At 48.6% G+C, this 24,645-nt stretch overlaps 1 protein-coding gene across 1 annotated transcript; it reads right to left on the bottom strand.

Moving 5' to 3' along the window:
- Positions 1-1,554: 1,554 nt before the first annotated feature.
- On the bottom strand, positions 1,555-19,441 carry Pgd (phosphogluconate dehydrogenase). The gene is made up of 13 exons (XM_055615362.1): positions 19,347-19,441; positions 18,883-18,958; positions 17,664-17,843; positions 14,481-14,546; positions 13,686-13,804; positions 12,772-12,841; positions 10,367-10,501; positions 9,237-9,426; positions 5,179-5,309; positions 4,876-5,009; positions 2,687-2,786; positions 2,454-2,576; positions 1,555-2,365 (listed from the first exon to the last, which is right to left on the bottom strand). The coding sequence occupies exons 1-13, from the start codon at positions 19,352-19,354 to the stop codon at positions 2,246-2,248; spliced, it is 1,452 nt and encodes a 483-aa protein (XP_055471337.1). The 5' UTR covers positions 19,355-19,441; the 3' UTR covers positions 1,555-2,245.
- Positions 19,442-24,645: the final 5,204 nt, after the last annotated feature.

The raw sequence follows: 24,645 nt of genomic DNA, 5'->3' as shown, positions 1-24,645 counted from the left end.
GCTTTCTGTTGGTGCCTTCTTCCTGGAGGAAGGTAAGGGCTCTAAGAGGGTTTGGTATGTGTAGGCTGGCCTTGAACTCTCCACCCTCCTGCCCTCAGCTCCTTCCTGCTGGAGTTAGGCAAGTGTGTCATCATGCCCAGCCCACTACACACACTGGCACAAATGTGCACAGAGGACAGCTTTCAGGAGCTGACTCCCGGCTTCCTTTTGGGCCCCAGAGACTGAACTCAGAGGGTCGGGCTTGGCCTTTCCCCGCTGAGCCATCTTCTCGCTGTCAGGAAGTGCTGTGACCACAGCTACTAAGAGATGGGGCCAGATCAGAACCCACGTAAAAAGGCCAAGATCAGCAGGCACCAGGCATAAGCTTGAAATCTCAGTGCTGTGGAAGGAAGCAGGGGCAGGTGGAGCCCTGGGGCTCACGGGCCGGGCAGCCTATCTGAATCGGGTGAGCCTCGGATCGCAGCGAGACCTCATCTCAGAAAAGCAATAGGCCTCCACATGCATGAGCACATGTGTGCTCCCACTGCAGAGTGCCTGGCTACATGAAGAAAATGCCATTTGGACAGCTCTGAAGTCAAACCCTCCCCACACGGCCTCAGTGACGCTGCACGCTAGTGCCCCGGCAGCTTTGCTTCTTGGTTTCTCTTGTGTGGATTTGTGGTTATTTGCATGTATGCCCAGAAGCATAGACATCAGCTGAGAGCTTGCTGGAAATACAGAGCGATGCCAACCAGCACTTTTTCATTCTACAGGGAGACATCATGCTGGTGGCATAGTACAAGAAGCTCCAACCTGTTCTTAATTAGTACACCTACTGTGTGCTACACAGAGGACACTGGCCAGAGGCCTTCTCAACATTGGCAGAGTGAACTCCTCACCAATACAGCATATCCTTGGCACAAGGCAGGCCACATCCCACACGGCAGCTGCTGCCACTTGTGCGGGTGTGCTCTTGTGGGAGACCCTTAGGACGGTTTCCCATGAGAACACACCCCAGACAGGAAAGGACTTTCCCCCGGTTACACAGCTAGAAAGAAAAGGGGCTGGGTTAGAAACCTGACCCTAGCCTCCAGAGGTTCTTGGAGGGTGAACTAGCAAGGGCCGGAGTCGAGCCTGGTTGGCCCTCCACCTCTGAGCAAGGACAAGGGGCGAAGCAGCCTGTAGGTAAGGGGGCAGGTGAGCCCCAGCCCTCCCTTCTAGGAAGGGGGTGTGGGGACGTACCCTGTACCCCAGGAGGCTTGAGGCAGGAGGGTCAGGAAGATTTGATGAGAAGCTGCTTTCCCACATCAGCTCTGCCTGCCCTGCAGGCTTCTGAGGCTGAAGCCAGAGATAGATGAGATGCCAGCTGTCCAAACAGGCGCTGTTTGCTCTGCTGTCAGGCCACTTTTGGAACTCTAAAACAGTCCAGAAAAGGCATCACGGAGCAGAGTCCACTGTGGTCTAACAGTCAGATGGCCCCAGGCCAGATAATCCGGTCAGTAAACAAATGAAAATGAAAAGCCTGGTCCAGGAACAGACTGAGGGCACTATAAATCCCAGGGCAGACACAAAGAGGACCAAGCCAGTCAAAAAAGTTTATTACAAATGTGTGACGGGAGGATGTTACATGTAGGTACCCAGAAAAAAAGACCCAACATGAGAGCCCCTGTCCACCTACTCCCCACCTTCCTCCAGGCTTAATCATTACCCTCAATTTAATGTGTCCTGTTTTATTTGGAGGCTTACAAGGAAAAAAAAAAATTGCCAGACTCAAAAGCAAAACAAATCACTTCCCATGTAATGAACTCAGGGTACAACTTTCTGCTAACAGGACAGCAGCTGGCACGTCCAGGCACGCCCAGAAGCCAGTGTAGAAGCGTGTAAGCATATACATCTGTTACTGAGTGGAGGGCGGCAGCACCCACACGCATGATCCACGCTCCAGGTTGTACAATCCCACACACCCGCGCTCTGTGTGCTAAGAGCGCAGCCTGTCTGACCCACATGGCACAGCTCAGTCAGGGAGCGGTCACGCAGTGGCGGGCAAGGTCAGTTCCTGTCAGTGCAAAAGGTCGAGGCAGAATACATGGTGGCTCAGATACTACTGGACAAGAGACCCTGGTGAATTCTTCAGCAATCGCAGCCAACACTTGGCTAAAAGATCTGAGCAGGAACTAGGGCAGAGAGGAGTGCTGTGTGCCAGCCCCACAGGGGCTGTTCTGTTGCTGGGAGGGAGGGGGAGAGGGAGGGCGGAGCCACAGGCCTCCTAGGCATTGTATGAAGAGGATGACACACTGCCACCGTGGCCTGTCCAGTTGGTGTGGATAAATTCTCCTGGTTTGGATAAGAGTTCATAGGTGTGAGCCCCAAAGTAATCCCGCTGAGCCTAGAGAGAAATGCAGTTGGTCAGGTGACACGCAGGCACACACCCTCAGGAAGCAGCCAAGGTAAAGGGCTCCCGCTCCCCGGCTCACCTGGATGAGGTTGGCTGGCAGCACTTCATGTCGGTACCCATCATAGAAGGAGAGGGCAGTGGTGAAGCAGGGCATGGGGATGCCGGCTTGCACCCCAGTGCTGACCACCCGTCGCCAGGAGTCCTGAGCACAGAGAGCACGAGGTCAGTGGCTGGCCTTGCCCAGAGATGCTGAGGCTCTGGTCAATGCTGCGAGACCCAGAGAGCCCAGCGCCACCGACGCCAGCTACGTACCTGGCAGTCGTCAACTGCTGACTTAAAGAAGTCGTCCAGCAGCAGGTTCTGAAGTCCTGGGTCTCGCTCAAATGCATCTTTAATTTTCCCCAGGAACACACTGAAACAGTTTGCAAGAAATCAATCTTAAAGAAAGTCAGTTCTCACGCCCCAGAGCTAACTGAATGACCTTCAGAATACAGAGGAACCGATGAGGTGGCTCAGCGGATAATTCTGAATTCATTCCTGGCTCCACATGGTGGAATGAGAAAAATGACCCACACAAATGGTCTTCTGAGCTCCACGTCCAACTGTGGCACAGGTGTGCCACCCTACTAATGCATAGTGTGTGTGTGTGTGTGTGTGTGTGTGTGTGTGTGTGTGTGTGCGTGCGTGTTGGCTGCATGCACATCTGTGCACCAAGCGCATACTCAGGGAGGCCACAAGAGGGCATTTACCCCTTGGTAGTGGAGTTACAGATGTCTGAGTCACTATGCGGGTGCTAGGGGTTGAAACTGGGTCTTCTGGAAGAGTAGCCAGTGCTCTTAACTGCCAAGCAGCTCTCCAGCCCCATAAGAATGATTTAAAAAACGAATTATTTTAAAAGTACAGAGAGTGCGGAGAAGACAGAAGAACCAGGAGCTCAAGGCCAGCGGCTGTGTGAGACCTGACCGCTACCAAACGAGAGGGAGTGGGCCCTAGGAGGCAAGCCCAGGGACATGACACTTGTCATGAGCTACTTACAGGTATGCTAGAGGCAATCGAGTTGGAGACACTGAGCTGTCCCTCAAGTGTGGACAGGAGATGGGTTCAGTCCAAATTCCTGGGTGTTCAAGCCCCTCATAAAACAGCCTAGTATTTAATGGGCCAGTGACTCGGCTCAATGGGTAAAGGGCCTACTGCCAATCGAAGAGAATGGAGTTGAATCCCCGGACCCACGAGGTAGAAGGGAAGACCTGAAGGTTAGTGTACGTATTGTAATGGACAGCACAGTAAAGTGAACTTACGGTCATGTGACTTGTATGGACCTTTGGTACTGGCTAATCAGTCGTGGGATTTCCAGGAATGAAACAGATAAGAAGCAGAAAAACGCTCAAACAAATGAAAGAAAGATTAAATGGATCTTAATAAGATGGAATCTCAGCTCCTGAGCCAATTTTCAGACCCAGAACCCCTTGAATAAAGGGAGACCTAAAGCTTTTTACAAGGTAACTGTGTACTGGGGGCTAGGGAGAATCACTTTCCTGAGGCTACCGAACACCGGTTCTGAGCTGACATTAACTCTGAGAGATCCCAAGAAGTACTGTGGTCCTCCAGCTAAAGCAGGGGCTTGTGAAGGTCAGATTTAGTATAGTTCTGGCTGAGGAGGTCCAGTGGCTCCCTAAACTTTTCCTGTGGTTACTTCCCCAGTCCCAGATGTACAACTGGAATCAATATATAATACTCACTACATCAGTGCTACACAAAGGGGGTTTACTGTTCTGCCCAGGGAGCAATGCCACAAAAAGCAGTCTAAATGTTCAGAACCTTTTCTGGTGCTGGACTCTGGGGCCTAGCAAGCTCTCTCTCTACACATTGTTTGTTTACTTGTTTTTTGTTGTTATTTTGTTTTTTTGTTTTGTTTTGTTTTTGAGACAGAGTTTCTCTGTGCAACCCTGGCTATCCTGGAACTCACTCTATAGACCAGTGAGGCCTTCAACTTACCGACATTCACCTGCCACTGCCTCTCCAGTGCTGGGATTAAAGATTTTTTCTTTAATCCCAGATTAAAGATTTTTTAATTTTTTTTTAATTTTCCTAGATTTTTTTCTTTCTTTGATTTTCGAGACGGTTTCTCTGTGTATTTTTTTTCTTTCTTTGGTTTAGAGACAGGATTTCTCTACATGGTCCTGGCTGTTCTGGAACTCACTAAAAACCAGGCTGGCCTAGGACTCAGAGGTCTGACTCCCTCCCAAGTGCGCCATTAAAGAAAGGTGTGTGCGGCATCACCCCCACTCATTTATCATTATTGTTCTTAATATCTTTGACCTACAGTTGTTTTAAGGTGTGGACACTTAAACAGAAGGGGGTGCAGCATAAGACAAGAGTGAGCTGTGACAATGTAACCCACACTGTTGCAGTGTTGAGTGACAGACAGGGCCTGTCGCAGTCACAGGGAAATGCAAGCACTGTCCCGGCCTGTGCCAGCCCTGAGCTTGCCTCTCACTTACCTTCTGATGATACAGCCCCCTCTCCACATCAGGGCAATGCCACCATAATTGAGGGTCCAGCCAAACTCAGCGGCTGCCTGTCTGAGCAGCATAAAGCCTTGGGCGTAGGAGATTATCTTGGAAGCATAGAGGGCCTAGAAAGTAACACTAGACTTCAGAGCTGTGGTAAGCAGAGTAGCCACACCCACCTCTCAGCTTCATTCTCACCTCAGAGAACCCAGAGAGGCTGACAAGTAAAGGCCAGAAATGAGAACAATGCAAAGGATCTCTATAAACCTTACCACAAGGTTAGGGGCAGCCCACCTTGCGAATGTCCTCCAGGAACGACTCCTTACTGCCTTCCAGCTGGACCTGCTGGGGGCCCTTCAGCTTTCTGCTGGCTTGAACTCGCTCCTCCTTCAGAGAAGACAAGCACCGAGCAAAAACAGCTTCTCCTAGTGGGGAAGAGAAGGCCGATCAGAGATCCAACACCTGAAACTAGAGGAAAGGGGTACGGACAGCCAGAGCAGGGGCCAGAGAGAGATCTAACTGAAGGCTTTGACCATAGCTCTTCCTTAATCTGGGTTGGGAGAAGTGTTAGGGAAGCTCTAAACTGTTACTTCTACAACAAAACTCTCAGCCTCCCTACATAAACGCAGGTATTCAAGTACAAAGTTCAACCTGAAATGCAAAGGGAAGTCTCCAGCTCAAACAGGTAAGTCAGTGATTACATAAATTACTCACTGTTAACCCAAGAGTAAAACGTCAGTTTCCGTTTTGAAGAAATTAATTTTGTAAGATGTGATTTCATAAAGTACAAACTGACCTCTAACTCACTACATGGCAGAGAACGGCCTTGATCCCTGGGTCCTTCTGCTCCTACCTTCCAACTGATTACAGGTGATCACACCTGACTTGAGAAATTTGTTTTAAGTGCTTACCTACTGAAGATGCAACTTACTGTCTAAAAAAAAAAAGATGTTTATTTTTGTTTGTTTGAGACAACAGGGTCTCTTTACATAGTTCTGGCTGTCCTGGAACTCACTCTGTAGACCGGGCTGGCCTCGAGCTCAAAGACCCTGCCTCCCAAGCGCTGACGTTAAACTGGGTGTGCCCCCGTGCCTGGCTATTTTAAATTTACTATTTCATGTGCATGGGCACTTTGCCTTCCTGTGTCTACGCACAGCCTGCATGCAGTGCCCCCAGAGGCCAGAGGAGACCATCCAATCCCTTGCAGCTGGAGCTTCGAATCAGCACTGGCAACCAGGTGGGCGCTGGGAGCCCAGCCCAGCCCATCTGCAGGAGCAAGCACCATTAACATTAACCTGGGCGTCTCTGAGGCCCAGGCTCAGGCAACCCCCACCCTGTAAGATTTATTTTTAATTATGTATATGTGTGTAACTCTGTACACATGAGCGAAAGTGCCCCCAGAGGCCAGAGGAGTCACAAATCCCCTGGGCTGGAGTTAGTGTGCTGTAATCAACCTGACGTGGGTGCTAGGAATCCAGTCTCTAAGAGGACTACCTGCTCTTAACTGCTACGCCACCTCAGCCCCAAGGCTGTTTGAATACCCAGAACCACTGGTTTCACAATATCCTCCCACAGGGTACACTGAGACATTTAACACTTTCACACACCACCCCTTCCCGACATATTTACTCAGTTTACTTAAGATGAATAAATTTTCTTTTCCTCCAAACAAGATGGGCTGACTCTCTGGGAACTAACATGCATTTCAGTTTTGGGAAAAAGGTACTAGTTGTCACTTGAGAACAAGGTGCTCAGGAGATGGCTTCTTGCCCTTACCCAAACACTTTCCTTCCCTTCAGCGTGACTTGACATTTGTGGAAGGAAACACTGTAAGACTGCTGTGCAACACCAAGTGTGGCAAACGCACTGAGTTAGAAGGGGCCTAACTGGGACAGCTTTCCCAGGGTTCATTAGGTATTCCCCTTACTCGTTCCACAGCCGCCTGCCTGGTGGGAGGGAACCTGGTCTCCTGACTTGAGGAGGGTGCTTTTGAAGACAGCAACACTGTTACACAGCGCTGAGTCTGTGGACAGCTGTTCCCTGCACACAGCACCACTGGGACTGGCCAAAATGCAGCCAACTTCCTCCTCCTCGAGCAGGCCTCAGCAACCCCACCTGTCTTACACAGGGTGAGGCATGCATGACTCATCATAAAGTACAGGAGGAGAAGGGAGAGCCATCCCTATTCGGAGAATAAGCAGAATGTCTGACAATTCCCGCCTCCTGCCAGCACCTGGCTCTCAGTCTTTTTCCCACCTGGGCAGTCTATCCCTTTAAAAAAAAAGCCAGGGTGGGTAGAGCGCTTGCCATGTAAGCTTGAAACTGAGTTCAGATCCCCCGACATGGCAGAGGTGGCCACACAACATAGCCATGACCACAGCCCACAGGTGTCAGAGACCAGCGGTTCCAGCTCCTCTAGCCAATCAATGAAGAGAAAGTCTCAAAATAGTGAAGTAAATAAGTAAAGGCAGAGAGTGACTGAGGAAGACAACTGATGCATGGAAATGGCCACCTGCACCCTGCATGTATGTACACACATGTCCACTATATACACACATGCCCAAGGTGATCTTGAGCGTCTGTCATAGCTTCCCGAGTTTATATGGCTACAGAGGCAGAGTGTACCTGGCTTTTATTTTACTCCTTTAAATTTTCTTGCACTAGTTCTCTGTGTGTATGTAGATATATGAATGTGTATGGAGGTCAGAAGACAACTTGTGGAAGTTGGTTTCCTCTTCCTACCATGTGGCTCTCAGGGCTTGAACTAGATCATCAGCCTTGGTAGCACAAGCTTTCTCCTGCTGAGCCATCCTACCAGCACCTAGCTACTTTTATTTCATTCATTCATTCATTCACTTATTTATTTTAATTTTTCAAGACAGGGTTTCACTGTGTAGACTTGGCTGTCCTGGAACTCTGTAGAGCAGGCTGACTTCAAACTCAAAGATCCCCTGCCTCTGCCTCCCAGACCTAGGATTAAATATGTGCACTATCACACCAAGCCCCAGTTTCTTTAAAGCCACAGGCAGGGGCCACTGAGATGGGGCAGCAGCTTTGTAAAGGTACCTACTGCCAAGCTTGACAAGCTGAGTTGGACCACTAGGTGGAAAGAGAGCTGACTCCTGAGGTTGTCCTGACATACATTCTGTGGTACTGAGCCTTTTTATTCTTTTTTCAAGACAGGGTTTCTCTGTGTAGCATTGGCTGTCCTGGACTCGCTTTGTAGACAAGGCTGGCCTCGAATTCACAGAGGTACACTTGCTTCTACCTCCCCAAGTGCTGGGATTACAGGCATGTGCCATTGTGCCCAGCTGATTTTATTCTTAAAGAACAAGATTTTGTACTCAAGAGGCATAAACAGGCAAATCTCCACAAATTCTAGGGCAGCCAGGGATACAGGGACACAAAGGCATAGTAAGCCTCAACTAGGGGCTGGAGAAATGGCTCAGAGGTTAAGAGCACTGGCTGCTCTTCCAGAGTTCCTGAGTTCAACTCCCAGCAACCACATGTTGGTTCACAACCGTCTAAAATGAGATCTGGTGCCCTCTGCTGGTGTGCAGGCAGAACACTGTATATGTAAGAAATAAATCAATCTTAAAAAAAAAAAAAAAAAAAAAAAAGACTCAACTAGTTTTTGTTTTCTTATTCTCTTATTTTCTGGGTTTGGTGTTTTGCAGCGCCAGGGATCAAACCCAGAGCCTCATACATGATAGGCAAGCACTCTACCCGACTGAGCCACATTCTAACCTCTGAGCTCTTTGAGTTGGATGTATAGTACATTAATAAAAAAGTAACGTGGGGAAAAAAAGTAATGTGGACAGTGGTTTTCTTCTAAATTGAGAAGGAACCTAGGTTATGCCCTCTTTTTCCAGTATCTGTGGGCAGAACCTGTAAAATATTAGTAAGTGCTGACTACACAAACAAAATGTTTTAGTCTGTGAACTTTCGTTATTGAACCCATTAGAGAAATCTTAGAAATCCAACAAATAAGCCAAAGAACCAGGCATGCGTACATTCCTGGCTCTCAGGAGGTTGAGGCAAGAAATGTGCACTGAAGGCTAACCTGGGCTACTTATCAAGACTGTCTCAAGAACCAACTAGACAAAGGTCTCAAGTTACTGACTACAGTTAAGTCAGATGATAAAGAATCCCAAAGTTAAAACCATACAGCAAGGACATCTACCCTGGCACCCATAAGAAGACAGTTTCCCATGTGCAGAGAAAGGAGAGGGGGCAGGGAAACCCACCGGGGCCAACAGACCACCTCCAGCACCTGTTGGCGGTGGAGCTCCAGCAGGACAGCAGGGTCCGTGCGGTAGGACCAAGGGTGCAGGGGAGAGCTGCGACATTACCAATAAGGGTGACCGGCATGCCGTATTCCAGCGCCGAGATGGCGGTCCACTTTCCCGTGCCCTTCTGCCCAGCACTGTCCCGGATCTTTGGTAACAGCTCTTTGCCATCACTGTCCAGGAACTTGAGAATATTAGCAGTGATTTCAATCAGGAATGAGTCCAGCTCTGTCTTGTTCCACGTTTCAAATGCCTACACACAAAAGAGAAAGCCGGGTCAGAGGGTTCTGTGGGCTTCCTGGCTCACCTGCCATATCCTTGCTTCTCCATATAGCTGCTGGGTGCACTGTTGAGCAATGGGGCCTGCAGACTCCTCATCCGGCCCAAGCCCCTCCCCTCATCTGGGTCTGTGCACATTGCTACCTTCTTGCTTTATCTCAAAATCCACCTCCTGGGACTGGGTACTGCTCAGTGGTGGACAGTGAGGGTATTCTGTGTTTTAATATTTTCCTAACAAAATGTTGGAAAAAAGCTTGTGCTTCCCCAGTGGAATGAACTTAATAAAAAAAATTTATTATTGTTTATTATGTTTATTTCTTGTGTGTTTGGGTAATTTCCCAGCATGTATTCATATGTTCCATCTGTATTCAAGGCCCACAGAGGTCAGAAAAGGACACCAGATAACCTGGACGACTGTGAACCTCCACATGGGTTCTGGAAACCCAACTCTGCCACCTTTCTCCAACAGTACCAAGTGACCTCAACCACTGAGCTATTAGCTCTGGACCCTGGGATGAACTTTTTTGAGTAACTTCCATAGCTCCAATCCTACCTTGGTCAACAAAGACAGCTACTTTGGGAACACAGGTAGGAGGAAGAAAGAGATGGGCTTGGTGGCAGAGACTTGCCTACCATGCCTACGGCGAGGCCTTGCAGTCCATGGAGGCATGTTTATGAGGTCACACTCGGTGCCTGACAAAGCGTGGCTCACTAACTGCTGCCGATGATTACTGCTTCATGGTCACTCATCATGTTTTATGATGCCATTACTGCGGCTTCCCTTACATTAAGCTGAGTCCCTGCAGGCCACCAGACAGCCAGGCAAACAGGAAGGAGGAAGGGTTAATTGTCAGTAGCACTCTTGCTCTTACCGAGCTGTGACTGCCTGGGTGGAGGCAGTGCCTGGGACTCACCTGGGCCATCTCCTTGTGCTGCATGCCCAGAACATCCTTCATCAAGTGGTAAGCCTCACAGATCAGCTGCATGTCACCATACTCTATCCCGTTATGCACCATCTTCACAAAGTGCCCAGCACCCTCGTCTCCCACCTGCCAGGGCAAAAAGCAACAAGGCCTTCAGAGCAATAGACTACTAAAGAAAATCCTCAGTGGACCTGAAAGACTTCAGAAAGGCTCCCTCTCATACAAAACATATCATTGGAAAACTTTTTTAACAGGAACCTCCTAACATACCCCAAATTTCCCACTACTTCTCATTACTAAAGCAACTCCCTCCTCCCCAGCTCCAGCACAGGTTAGTCTTTATGGTCTTCAAGTTAACACTTCTCTGTCAACAGCTGGTTAAAATAAATTAAATTACTTGTATTTTTCCTAGATACAAATGTAATACAATTTTTCCTAACAGCTACTAAAGGTGAAATGAGCGAGATCAAGGTCTGGCGTGGGCCTTTTAAATCTGTAAGTGTATTCTCAGATGGTGCCATCACCGGTAAGGTATTTACTAAGTTGGTAGGATTATCAACTTATCAGCTTATCAATTTATCACGGCATTTAAGGAGTGCCTTTCAGGAGCTAGAGAGATGGCTCAGCAGTCAAGAGCACTGGCTGTTCTTCCAGAGGACCCAAGTTCAATTCCCAGTACCCACATGGCAGCTCAAAACTGTCTGTAATTGTAGTTCCAGGGGAGTCAACACCCTCAGACATACATGCAGGCAAAACACCAATGTACATATAATAAAAAACAATAAAAAAAAAAAAAAAGGAGGGTCTTTCAGTTGTGTTGTGCTGTTTATACAATACTACGGTGTTTCTCTCAGAGGCTTCCCATCTACCTTTATCGCTGGCCAGCCCCTTCCAATTTGGAAACTAGCTGTGCCGTATGAGGACATCTTACTTCACTCTTCCTGTTGCTCCAGAAGTGAATGAGCCTAGGATCACACACTTTCAATTTACACCATTTATTCTTGACCTGAACCCAAGCCTACAGGCCGCAGAGTTGACTCTAGCTGAGACAAGACCCACTGGCGCAGCTGGCTTTTCCTTTTGACTTGGGCCTAGAGGAAACTGAAAGGAAGTTACTGTCACAGCACTCTAATGGTAGTGCCCTGCCATCAAGGGAGGAGTCCCTTTCTAGTCCCTTACACTAAGATTGGAAAGACTGAGTGGCTTTTCGAATCACAGCCTTTGACCAAGCTCAGCAGAGGATGATGGAACTTGATACTGGTACTTGGGGAAAGGCAGGCACCAAAGCTGGCAGATTAGTGGGAGTGTTTTCCTTGTACCCACATGCCTGGGTCCTTATGTTATCCCTACACTTAATCATACACATTAGTAAAATAATAAAGTGAGCACATAAAATAACAGGTATAAAAAAGGGGCGTGAGATGTGGTGGTGCATGGGTCTGTAATTCAGGAGACTGAGACCCGAAGCCTGCCTGGGCTACACAGTGCAGAGACACTAGGCGCTGGGGATAGTGAGATGGTTCAGGAGATAAAGGTGCTTCTGCCAAGCTTGAGGACCTGAGTTTGGTTGTGGCACAAACATGGTGGAAGGAGACCACTGACTCCTAAAAGTTGTCCTCTGACCTTCACACACAGCTTCTTCACACCCTCCCATGCGTACACCAGATAGATAAATGTAAATCAGAGGCAGACAGGGAAAAAGAGAAAAAGGAAGAGGACTAAAAGGGAAACAAGTAAAATTAAGGAAAAGAGAAAGAAGAAGAGGGAGAAAAGCTGGTGACAGCGTAGAGATTATCTAGCACAACGGGGCATTTCTGAGATGGGCCTTTGTGTAGTGTGCTCAGTCCCGGGATGGAGACAGATCTGTTAACTAAGACCGTTGGTTAACGAGTGCTAATGGCAACTCTTGCCTCCCTGGGCTGGTGTGCTTTTCTCATCCATTGTCCTGAAGCCGCAAGATGGGATATTTATTCTCACAGCAACACCAAACAGGAGGGAAAGTGTCTGTGGCCAGACTCCTGAGCTTTGGTGAACACCCAAGTACAAAAAAAACCCAAAACCCAGGCTATGAAAAAACGTTCATGCATGGCTTGAGACATCTGATGTGGCAAGGTGGCAAACCCAGTTTAATTTCAGCATTTGCTGGCCATGGAGTAAAGAGCTACAGAGACCCTTCGCTTCCCCTGCTATTTACGAAATCCTCTTTTTAGTCAGCTTTAGGAAGCTGCTTTTAACACAGTAACCTCCAAGCCCTGAAGGGTTGGTTAAAGCACAGGGACATTAGACAGCTGGGAGAGTGACTTAGACTGAGAAGGTTAGAGCACAGAGCTAACCACTGGGACCACGGTAGTCTTTCTTCAGCTGTGTACTCCGTCAAAGGGTAGCCCCGAACTTGCCCAGTCACAGCAGGGTTCTCCAGTTCCTACTTTCGCAGCGATGGCTTGGAAGATCGTCTTGATGTGGGGCCTGCCGAAAGGAGAAGTATGGTTCAGCCAACAAGAGAAGGCCTGAGCTTTCAGTTCAGTGCTCAAGGACAACACTCAAGGACACCACCCAGAGTAGCGGATATGCGGAACTTTCCAGAGAAACTCCAGTCTGACAAGTGTGCACCTCCATGCCCTATGTGTGGGCCTCAGAGTACAGGCTATACAACACCTGAGTCAACACACAAAGGAAAAGGCAAGGCAGAAGCAGCAGAAGAGGGACGTGGCTGCACGGTTAAGGTGCACAGTGACCATGCAAGAGGCCTTGGGCTCCATCCCAGACCTCACTGACCCGACCCCACAGAGCACCAGAAGAATCTCCTACCACTTTATTAGAACAAGCGGACTCAAGAGCAAGCAATACAAGAGCACTGTCTGGACGTCTGTTACCATGACATGACCCTATACATTCGGGTCAGACAAGCTGGGACTGTGTGGCACTTTCAAGAGATGCTCTTGTCTGGAGCAAAAACAATTCTTCCTTTCATCCCGCTCACTATGAGCTCACAGTGATCCCTGAGCCCGTCCCTTCACCAGTCTACCCTCTACCAAAGAAAAGTATGTATTCTCAAAAACATTTGCTACAGACTCCAAAAGTCAACACAGGCAAACTCAATGCTTAGGACTGGGCTAGGGTCGCTATACCTTAAGCTCCCAAAGGTCAGGGATCTGTCTGTGACAGGACAAAGGTAAGAGAACATGCACACACATGATGCAAGAGCAAAGTGTCTAGATGACAGAAATGTGCCCAGGGCCTCCCAGCTCTCACTCCTCCATCTCATTCCAGGCTGTCCTGTGCTGAAATACACACAGCGTGATGTACTCACCAAGCCTCTTTGTTCCCTCCTGGCATGAGTGACGGCCCATACCGGGCCCCTTCCTCACCACCGCTGACTCCGCTCCCTACAAACAAGATCCCCTTGGCCTTGAGATCCCGGCATCTTCTCTAAAACAGAGAAAAACAACTTCAGGGGTTTCTCACAAAATAAATTCCTTCTGATGAATGAGAGGAGGTATGAGGCAGTAGAAAGAGTTCATATTTGCAAGTAAATGACCCAAAGGTTCAAGAGCAACCATTCAAGGCAGTTTATTCATTCAGTGCTGCAGTAACTCCTAAAACTCAAACAAACACTCAGGAGGCCAAGACAGGAAGATTACGGGAGCTTAGAGTTGGCTCAGCAGTTAAAAGCACTGGCTGCTCTTCCAAAGGACCTAGGTTCAATTCCCAACACCCACACAGCAGCTTACAACCGTCTGTAACTCCATTTTCAGGGGATCTGACACTGTCTCTCTCTCATACACACACACGCATATAAGCAGGCAGAACACCAATGTACATAAAATACAACCAGGCTGTACAGTGGTAGCATGTGATGTATTATAGAAACAGGGCTCCTGCAAAAAGCTCTCAGCCTGCTGTATCTAAGCCATCTCTCTTGAGTTATAAACTCAGGCAACTGGGAGTCTCATCTATCAAGTGTCTTAGCAGAAAAAGGCTGAGATCCTGCATGCCAATACTAATCCCCAAAGGATCACAAGACAGCTCACTCTCTCGTCACGTGCGCAATGCTACTATTTCTTTCTAGAATGTTCTCAAGACCTGAAGGAATCTGAACACTTACTGTCGTGTCCCGGTACTCCGAATTTCCTCCATCAATGATGATGTCACCAGTGTCCAACAAGGGTACCTGTAACCAAATACTACCTTAGGATGGACCAAAGGCAGAAATAAAACATACCTTGGCCACTAAAAACAAAAATTTGTCCCATATAAACAGTGGGAAAGCATTCATTATGTAAACTCCAATAATCTTCTTTGGCCAAAACGGCACCTTTAAGTTTGTGGCTGCCTAACCCAGTTAGACCCCTGCACGGCACACTTGTTCTTTCCTTCTTTCCCTCTCCTCTGTCCCTTCTCTCCTGAGGCATGGGCTCACCGTTCAGTCCTGGATGGCCTGGAATTTGCAACAGCCTCACTCAAATAGACCTGCCTGCCTCTGGAGCTCTAGGATTAAAGACATGTACCTCCACCCTGGCTGGGTTTACTCTTTATTGCTCAGCCCCCCCCCCCCCCAAGCTCCACCTGAGATCACATCAGCACTTCCCTAGGTTGCGAACAATCAAGAAGCTTTTAGCCCACTGTTTGGGAGCTAACGGTGGGAAGTTTGGCATCTTTCTACACAGGAAGCTTAGTAGTCTTTTTTCTCAGCGTCCTACCTTCCTAAGCCACTTACTAAAAAGATTGCCAGCTGGTTACAGGTTTTTCTCTCTTGGAAACAAGTCTCCAATAGCAATACTCTCCCTCTGATCACATCATTTCCACATCATTTTTAAGTCAGTGCCTTGGTTTTTTCTCCAATGGTTATTATAGTTATTTCTGAGTATCTAAAATAATTCTTTCTACCAGTTTCCCTTCATTTCTAAGTATATTTTTCTTCCCAAAGTACTCTTTTTAAATATTTTAAAAATATTTTTATGGCTCAGAGGTTAAGAGCACTGGCAGTTCTTCCAGAGGGACTGAGTTCCAGTCCCAGCAACTACATGGTGGCTCACAACCATCTATAATTAGATCTGGTGTCCTCTTCTGGCCTGCAGGCACAAATGCAGGCAGAATACTGTATAATTAATCAATCAATCAATTAATTAATTAATGCATGCGTGCACAGATGCAGGCAGAATATTGCATAATAAATAAATAGATAGATAGATAGATAGATAGATAGATAGATAGATAAATAAATAGATTTAATTAGATGTGTGCATTCCCATGAAGGCCAGATGTTGGATGCCTTAGAGCTGCCATTACATATGGTTGTGAGCCACTGTATGGATCCTGGGAATCACACTCAGGTCCTTTGGAAGAACAGCCAGCGCTCCTAAAAATAACTCTTTATGGAAATTTATTTTATAGGAGTACTGAAGAAAAAACAACTCCAACTCATTTCTAAATAAAACCCATATTAGACACTATAGTTTACTACCAAGTAGCACTAAACACTCACACAGATCACAGCCAACACTGCAAGATACCAAAGCTGGGGACACATCCCAGTGGTAGAGTGTGCGCAAAAATGAAAGGCCCTGAGTTCTATTCCCCAGGACCAAAACAAAACCAGAAAACACAGAAGTATGGTGGACAGTGCCTGTAACAACAGCACAGAGTAGACTGAGGCAGGAGAACTGTCAAGATCAAGGCCAGCTTGGGCTAATACATAGTAAGCCGGGTGGTGGCGCACACCTTTAATCCCAGCACTTGAGAGGCAGAGGCTGGCAGATCTTTTTGAGCTGGAGAGTAGCCTGGTCTACAAAGTGAGTTCCAGGACAGCCAGGACTACAAAGCAAACCCCTATCTTGAAACAAACCCCTATCATTCCCCCCCCCCCAAAAAAAACAACATAGTAATACCCTGTCTCAAAAACAAAGAAAAAAATAAAACAAACAAAACAGAGAAACAGCTGGGCTGTGCCTGAGGGGCGGGAGCTTGCATTTAGCCATCATGTGCAAAGCCCTGCAATAGGTCTCTGGCTCTGGAGCCAGAGGAACCCAACAGGAATGTACACAACTGTCAATCAAAGACAGAACATGGATGACTACTGTTCAGATGCTACTAGTCTTCAAAAGCTCTAAGTGAAATATCCTTAGTGTCCCATAACTATGACCACCCAAGAATACACCATTATGGGCCAGCAAGATGGCTCAGTGGGTGAAAGCACTTGTTGAATAAGCCTGATCCTGGAAGCTTGATCCAAGCTTGATCCTGGAAACCAAAGCAAGGTTGGAAGAAGAAAGCTGACTCCACAAAGTTGTCTTCTGACCTCTGCCTGCTTGCTTTCATGCCCCACACTACAATAATAATAAGTAAAAATAAAATCTTGAGCCAGTAAGAAGGCTCAGCGGATAAAGGCATCTGCCATCAAGCTAGACAACCCGAGTCTTTCCGGAAACCCCATGGTGGTGGTAGAGAACCAGCTCCCTCAAAAGTCCCTAACTTCCACATTAAACTTTGTCACATACCCACACAAATACTAAATAAATGTTTTGGGTTTTTGTTGTTGTTTTAAATAGGGGCTAGGGACATGGCTCAAGGGTTAGGGCACTGGCTGCTCCTGCACGGGACCTGGGTTCCATTTCTAGCACCCACATGGCAGCTCACAACTGCCTACTAACCCCAATCCCAAAGAATCTGACTGTCTCTTCTGGTCTCCTCAGGCACTTAATGCACGTGGTTTGCAGATACACATACAGGCAAAACAGTCATACATATAAAATCAAATGAAAGCTTTTTAGAAAAAAATATGCTGGGTGGCTGTGGCTCACACCTGTTAACTCCAGCACTTGGGAGGCAAAGGCAGGCAGATTTCTGAGAGTTTGAGGTCTACAGAGCAAGTTCCAGGATAGCTAGGGCTACATAGAAAAACCCTGTCTCAAAAAACAAAACAAGAAGGGCATGGTAGTGCACCCCTGTAATTCCAGCACTGGGGGCAGGGGATAAGAGGTGGAGAGGGCAGGCGGATCTCTGTGAGGTTGAGGCCAACCTGCTCTACAAAGTGAGTCCAGAACAGCCAAGGCTACACAGAAAAACTGTGAAAAACAAAAAAGCAATATCAAAAGAACATAAAAAGAATTACTATTACCTAAGTGCCAATCAAGCCAACCAAGATGGAAACATTTAAGCATTCATTTCATCAGAACTGATCAGTTTATATCCAGAAACTGAAACACAGCTCTAAAGTATGACACATTAGAGGGAAGAAAAGACAAACGCTCTGAGTGCTAGCAGTGTCTGAGAACAGAGCTGGCCTTACCAGTTTCTCGATGAAATCATCAACTGCTTGCCCAGCCTTCACAAGAATTATGACCCGGCGGGGCTTCTTCAGCTTGGAGACCATCTCCTTCAAGGACTGTGCGCCGACCACTTTGGTTCCCTTTGCCTCATTGGCCAAGAAGTCATCAACTTTGGAGACAGTCCTATTGAAAGCACAGACCTGGTAGGACAAAAGGCCCGTTAGAGGATCTGGGACACACATGGTTCTCAGGTGGTGGATCCAGCCACAGAGAAATGTCTATTCCGCCCAAGGTCTAAAGAGAGCTGACCCGCCTTCTTTTTTTAAGTGCTGGGTGATCCCAGCAGGATGAAACAGCAGAGAACCAAGGCAAAGGCCAGTTGCCACTTGTTGCTTATCAGGTTGAGCTTGTCACTGCTGCCTGGTCCTCTGTCCCTGGTAATACTGGTATCTAAGCCATGTTACTATTTAGAAAGAACATTCAGAGCCCACAGGCAGGAGGATCCTCTAGCGCCAGCAACTCAGAAGGCTGAAAGGATCCCTTGAGTCCTGAAGGTGGGACTCCAGTGTGGCAACATCATGAGACACTGTCTACAAAGAAAAAGAAACCCCATTTTCACTTACCCCAAGTCTCACTAGCCAACTGAGCTACAGCTCTACATCCTCCAAGATCTGGCTCCCTTTACATCTGTGGTTCTCAACCTTCCTACTGCTGCGACCCTGTAATACAGTTCCTCATGTTGTGGTGACCCCAGCCATAAAACCGTTTTCATAACTACTTCCTAACTGTAAATCTGCTACTGTTACGAATCACAATGTAAATATTTATGAAGATAAAGGTTTGCCAAAGGGATCTTGACCCACAGCTTGAGAACCACTGCTTTACTTTTACCTTTCTCCAAGCAGGCTCTTCAAGAAGAATAGCACGGATAAAACAGAAATTCCTTTTGTTTGTTTGTTTGTTTATTTGAGACAGGGTTTCTCTTGGGTAGCCTTGCCTGTCCTGTACTCACTTTGTAGACCAGACTGGCCTCAACCTCACAAAGATCCGCCTGCCTCTGCCTCCAGAGTGCTGGAATAAAAGGTGTGACCACCAAGCACGGCTGCAGAAATTCTTTTACTGAGACGACTAAGCAGCAACAGGGCTTACTAATCGAGAAGCACGTTCCAGACGCCTTGAGATCTGTGAAAAACCGAGTCAATGCTCACCGCGGGAAGGCAAGGTGTCTCCAGCACTTACCACAAATCCATGGTCATTCATGTTCAAAATTAAGTTCTGGCCCATGACAGCCAGTCCAATCAGTGCAATGTCAGCTCTGAAATGCCAAAAAAGAAAAGAAAGGACGTTAGTGCCACTTGATCGCTTTTAATAAGCCAGGAAAGGAGCGACTGACTGCGCCCGCCCAGCAAGCACCGGGGAATGCCCGCACCCTGCTGCCCCTGGCCATCACTCCCGCTGGCCCGCGGGCCGCCGCCCCCGCCCAGCGCGGCCTTCCTTCCCCGCGAGCAGGTCGCAGCCGCGAACTCCCAGGGCGGCCGAGCTTCCGCCACCCACGGCGGGGGGCCCTGACGTGCAGGGGTCCCGGCTGCGCGAGGGGGGCCAGGCGACCCCCGGGGCTGAGGGGAGCAGGCAGGCAGAGCCCCGCCGCCACCACGCTCGGCCCCGGAAGTCTCCCGGGCCGGCCGCGCGTGCCGGTCACTCACTGGGCCATGGCGGCGGGCAGAGCAGAGGCGACGAGGAAGAAGGGAAGACTGCGCGGTCCGAGGCGAGAGTGGCGAGGTCCGGCTCCCGGCGCCTCGGGAGCTTTGCTGCCACGCCCGCCAATCGGAAGGCAGGGGCGGGCCGATGCCCCACGCTATTGGTTCTCTCCGGCGCCTGTTATACCACCTGAGGGCAAACGGGCCCGCCCACCCCCGGAGCCAGATCTGTGGAGCGCCGAGCGGTCGATGGCCCACTGAGCAGGAGAGGCGCCTTCACGGGTTTGCGTAAGCGCCCGGGCAGGGGCTCGGGTCTGCAGCTCAGCGTGAAAGAGAAGACGCGGGCTTAGTGCAGCTCGGATGCGGTAACTCTGGTTAGACCCCACATTACAATTTCCCAAGCCCACAGGCGCGCCTGCTCCTGGGTTGCAACCTCCCTTCCACTGTACGTTCCTCAGCTCGGAGGCAGGAATCACATTGTCCTTCCGGTGGGAACCCGGCGTGGTCAGCGTGTACCGTTTTCGCAGGTCAAGAAACAGCGGCGCACACTGGGGCGCGGTGGTCAGCAGGTAAAGCGCCAAGAGGGTGGAAATAGAACCCGCTCCAGCAAGTCTGGCTTCTGAGCTCCGCGTGCAGCAGTGCGCGTGCCCCAAAGGCACGGAAGGAAGAGCAAAGAGGGGAGTGGAGGAGAGGCTTGAGGGGTTTTCGGGTTTGTTTTGTCTTGAGTTATTATTGTTCTATTTTATGCGTATAGGTTTTGCCTGCGTGTATGTCCGTGTAGTTCGTGCTGTGCCTGGGGCTCAGGGCGGTCAGGAGCGGGCGTGGGATCCCCCTCCTCCCCCCCCCCCCCCCGGGACTCGGACCTGGGTTCTCCGGCGGAGCAGCCGGTGGGTTTTAATTTAAACTCGGAGGTCGTGGCCTATTGCTCAGCTGGCAGAGTGCTTCCCTAGCATGCACGATGCCTGGTTCCGGCCCCAGCGGCAGCTGTGGTGAACATCCACAGTCCCGCTTTCTTTGCTGTCTTTCCCTTGTATGTGTCTGTGCCTCCCTCCTCCACGTAGGAACACTGGGGTTGCAGCCCTGCTCATGCTCTGGGTATATGGGTGCTGGAGATCTGAACCCAGGTCTTACCCAAGCATCTCACCAGTCACGACCCCTGTTTTTGTGCCGCGCTGAGGATGCATGCCAGGCGAGCACTACCAACTGGGCTACACCCTCAAGCCCTACTTTAGTTAGATATGTCTCATTTGCCATGCTCCCCGGGCTAGCCTAGAGCTCCTGGACTCCAGCAATTCCCAGCCTCCAAAAAACAAACATCACTACTAAAAGATAAGTTAACTTATCTTTTTCTGGAGCGAAAACCAGTGCATCGTCCGTGACTGCCTGCCTCAGTCTGAGCTTCTGTCTCCAGGAGCCACCTGCGTATTAGCCAGGAGGAAAGCACAACCCTTCCTCAGCTGGGTCCCCAGAGGATGATGTCCTGGTACAAGACTGGAAGACTGGCTCGGCCAGCTCGTCTTCACTGTGCACGCTGTGAAACACACAGACTCATCCTTTCCTCAGCCCGCCACATTGCAGATTCTGAGTTTCTTGCTCCTGAGTAAGGTCCAGGTGCTGTTTCGCCTGCTGGATCCCACCACCTTTTAGTCTCAATTTACTTTCCCGTTCAGACTTGGGTGTTAGTGTGGTGCTTTCTCTTGCCTTCAGCTTCGGCCATCTCTCAGGAGTGTCTATTATATCCTTCAGTGAATTCCTTTCATCTTTCACAAGTTTTGCACACAGAACATAGGCATAAACACTTGATGGCAAATGAAGAAACTGGTTTGTACCAATTTCTTGAGTTTTTGTTTTATTTGTTTTCCTCTCACTACAGTACTAGACATCAAACTGCAGGCTTTGAGCATTCTAGACAACGCTTTCCGCTGAGCCACATGCCCTGCCCTGTGTGGCTTTCTGTCTCTGTTTCTGTGTGTGTCTCTCTGTGTCTGACAGGTGCCTGCTGCCCCTACACCTCCAGCCCCCTGTAAACACCAACAGTCAGATCTGCTCCAACTCTGAGCTTGTCAGACCCTTATTTCCAGGACAAGGATGGAAACTGGGTCCAGGTAGGAGCTGCTCCAGGCAGCTTCTTATAGTCCTCAACCCATTGTCTAGCCTGTGCAAGGCCCTGGGCGGGGGTGTGGGGCGGGGGGGGGGGTGTGGGGGGGTGTCGGGTTTCCAAGTTTGTTTTGCTTTAATTAAATAATTGATTGATTTTGAGACAAGGTCTCAGTACACAGCCCTGGCTTCCAGGCTTTTGATTGTTTTTGTGGAGCTTGAACTATTTTCTTTTTTGTTGTTGTTGTTGTTGTTGTCTCACTTTGTAGCCTAGGGTAACCTCAGATTCCCATCAGTCCTCCTGCCTTAGCCTTCCCAATGCTGAAATAGGAGCCATGTACCATAAAGTACAGCCTTCTGTTTTTACAGAATCTGCCCAGCCTTGGCACTGTTAAGTCTACAGATAAGGCCTCCGCAGTCCAGGGCCTTGTGAAGGCCTTGTGAAGGCCACGTTAGTACTTCTATGACTGCATCTCTATGCCTTAGTTTTTGTGCACCCCATGTTTGTTCATTTTGTGTGCTTGTCTGTGTTTGTGTTTGGGCACACATGGAAGTCAGTTGTACTCTTCCTCTATCATGTGGGTTCTGGTGACCAAACTCACGTCATCAGGCTTGGCAGCAGGCACTTTACCTGCTGAGTTATTTCATTGGCCCTAGTCCTTAGCTGTTGTTTTTGTTTTTGCTTATTTAATTTATGTGTATATAGGCAAGTGTGTGCAGGTTCCTGACAAAGCCAGGAGAGGGAGCTGGAGTTGTGGGCTGTTGTGAGGTGCCTAACATGGGTGCTGGGATCCAAACATGTCCTATGGAAGCAGAGCATGTGCTCTTGGCTGTTGAACCTTCTCTTGGTCCACAGGTCTACAGTTACTAGGTTTTTTTTTTTTTTCTTTTTCTTTTTTGAGGCAGCATCTTACTGTATAGCTCAGACTGGCCTCAATTTTGCAATTCTCAGCTCCACCTCCTGGGGTTAACACCCAGCTCTAAGGCCTTCCTCTTAAGTCCAAAGGGAAGGAGTGGGCCCACTGGGGAGGAGCTGGAACAGCTGGCCTTCCCTGGAGGACCAGAACACTTTGCAATTACTCCTGTACTGGATGCCACCACCACAGGCATCTCTCTGTCACATGCTGGATTTGTCACTTTAGCCTTTGAGCAAATGGGGATAAACCATGGCTCAGATAATCTAGGAGAAGCCTTCACACAGATAAAAGGATGGCCGTCCACTGGCTCACGATAGTCCTCAGGCTGTGACCATGGGCTCCTGCCTCTCTTGCTGCTTTCCCAGGACAGAGGATAAGATGAGGGAAGCCCAGATTTACGCTTCCATATTCCCAACACACATACACACGAAGGCAAATGAGCAGAGTGGGCGAGGTGGCTCTTCCCTGTGATTCCAGCATTTGTCCAGCAGAGGCAGGAGCACTGCTGAAAGCTCAAGGTCACTGGGACTGTCTTTTGTTTGTTTGAGACAGGGATCCTTTGTGCTGGAACTCACTCTATATATCAGGCTGGCCTCTAACTCAGATCTCTGCCTGCCTCTCCACCATCACCACCTGGCTGAGACTCTTAAAAACAACAAAACAACTCTCTTTCTGTCTCTCACACATACTATTACATAACAAATATGTGTGCATATGGATATATGATACACTACACACATACACACACAGTCTCATATAGCTCAGGCTGGCCTGGAACTAACTCAAGTCTGATCTTCCTGTCCCAAGTGCTGGGATTACAGACGTGTGTGCCACCGCACCCCATTTCACAAAGTGCTGGAGATTAAGCTGAGGGCTGTAAGTATTCTAGGAAAGCATTCTACCTCCCTACATCCTCTGAGCAAGAAACCGTTATTGTGGCTTGAGTGATGGCTCAGTGGCTAGGAGCACTGCAGTGTGCCTATTCACCATCTGCAACTCTAGTTCCAGAGGATCTGGTGCCTTTCTCAGGCCTCTGTGGGTGCTGGACACATGTGGTGAACAGACATGTATGCAGGCAAAACATCCGTACATAAGTACAAACTATATATATATACACACACATATTTATTTCTTTAAAGTTAGGGCAAACAAAGGAAAACGAATCATTCTTCCTTCATCTTGCGTGAGGAGCTCATGGAACTGACTTTCCCAGCCAGTCAGTAACAGAACTGAACTTTAACCCTGGGCCCAGCTGGGATTCTTTCTTAACAGGAGCAGCAACACACGATCATACCTACTTCAAACTTGTGAAACTGGCTACATCTCTGTGTTAGAGGGTTTAGGCTGCATTGCCTTTCTCAGTGAGGAGGTTGGGAGAGCAGCCATTGTTAGGAAGCCCTTCTCTTTTAAGAGAGCCGTGGTGACAGGCAAACCTTTCAACTTCACAGCAACTTCTTCCTCCTTCTGTGGGCTTACTTCCAACAGAAGATTGCCATCACATTTTGTTGCAGGAACAGATTGATTGCTCTAGTCTGAGATTTAACAGGGGAGGAATTATGCTGAGTCAATGTGACTAAACATCTGGATTTCCCTAAGTCACCACTGACTAGACTTTATGCACACATAGTTAGACATTAAATAGCTGTCTTCTTAATTAACTATTGTTAAACCCTTATTTGGATTGTCCAGCTTTATGTTAAGGTACTAAAGGAAATTATCACTGCTTCCCAGGATTGTTGGAAAACTAGAGTAGAGAGGCTTAGGAGACCAAGGCTGGTGACCCTGGGTCCCTGATCACACTGACAGGTGTGCTTAAAGCTTAATTTACTTCAAAACCTTTTTGGCTTGGATCTTACATCAAGAAATGTCAGAAACACAGTACTGAGAGTGAGGCCAGCCTGTGCTGTAGAGAGGCCTCGCCTCAAACAGTAAAGGGCTGGGAGTGTAGCTCTGTGGCAGAGCACTTGCCTAGCATGTACAAGGCCCTGGGTTCAAGCCCTATCACCTCAAAGACAAAACAAACAGATAAACCAACAAAATCCACCAAAACCTCATCCCTCAGAGCAGATCCTCCCAGGGTGGAGCTCCCTGTTTAACTTATGTAATAGGGTGTGTCAGCGATGACTTATTGGTACAGACTTGAACGGTTCAGCCCTGCCACCAGCCTTGCTGTGTAATTCCTGTAATTTTAACTTGCGTGGCTGGAAGCAGGCTAGAGAGAAAGCATTTTGGAAACACAATCTCTCTCTCTGAGAGTACTCTCACAGACACCCCATCCCCAGATGACTGAG

This window comes from Psammomys obesus, unplaced genomic scaffold (assembly GCF_907164565.1).
Source record: "Psammomys obesus unplaced genomic scaffold, mPsaObe1.curated_primary_1811, whole genome shotgun sequence".
Taxonomy (NCBI): domain Eukaryota; kingdom Metazoa; phylum Chordata; class Mammalia; order Rodentia; family Muridae; genus Psammomys; species Psammomys obesus.
Note: the sequence above shows the minus strand (reverse complement) of the source record. Positions and strands in the feature narration are given on the sequence as shown.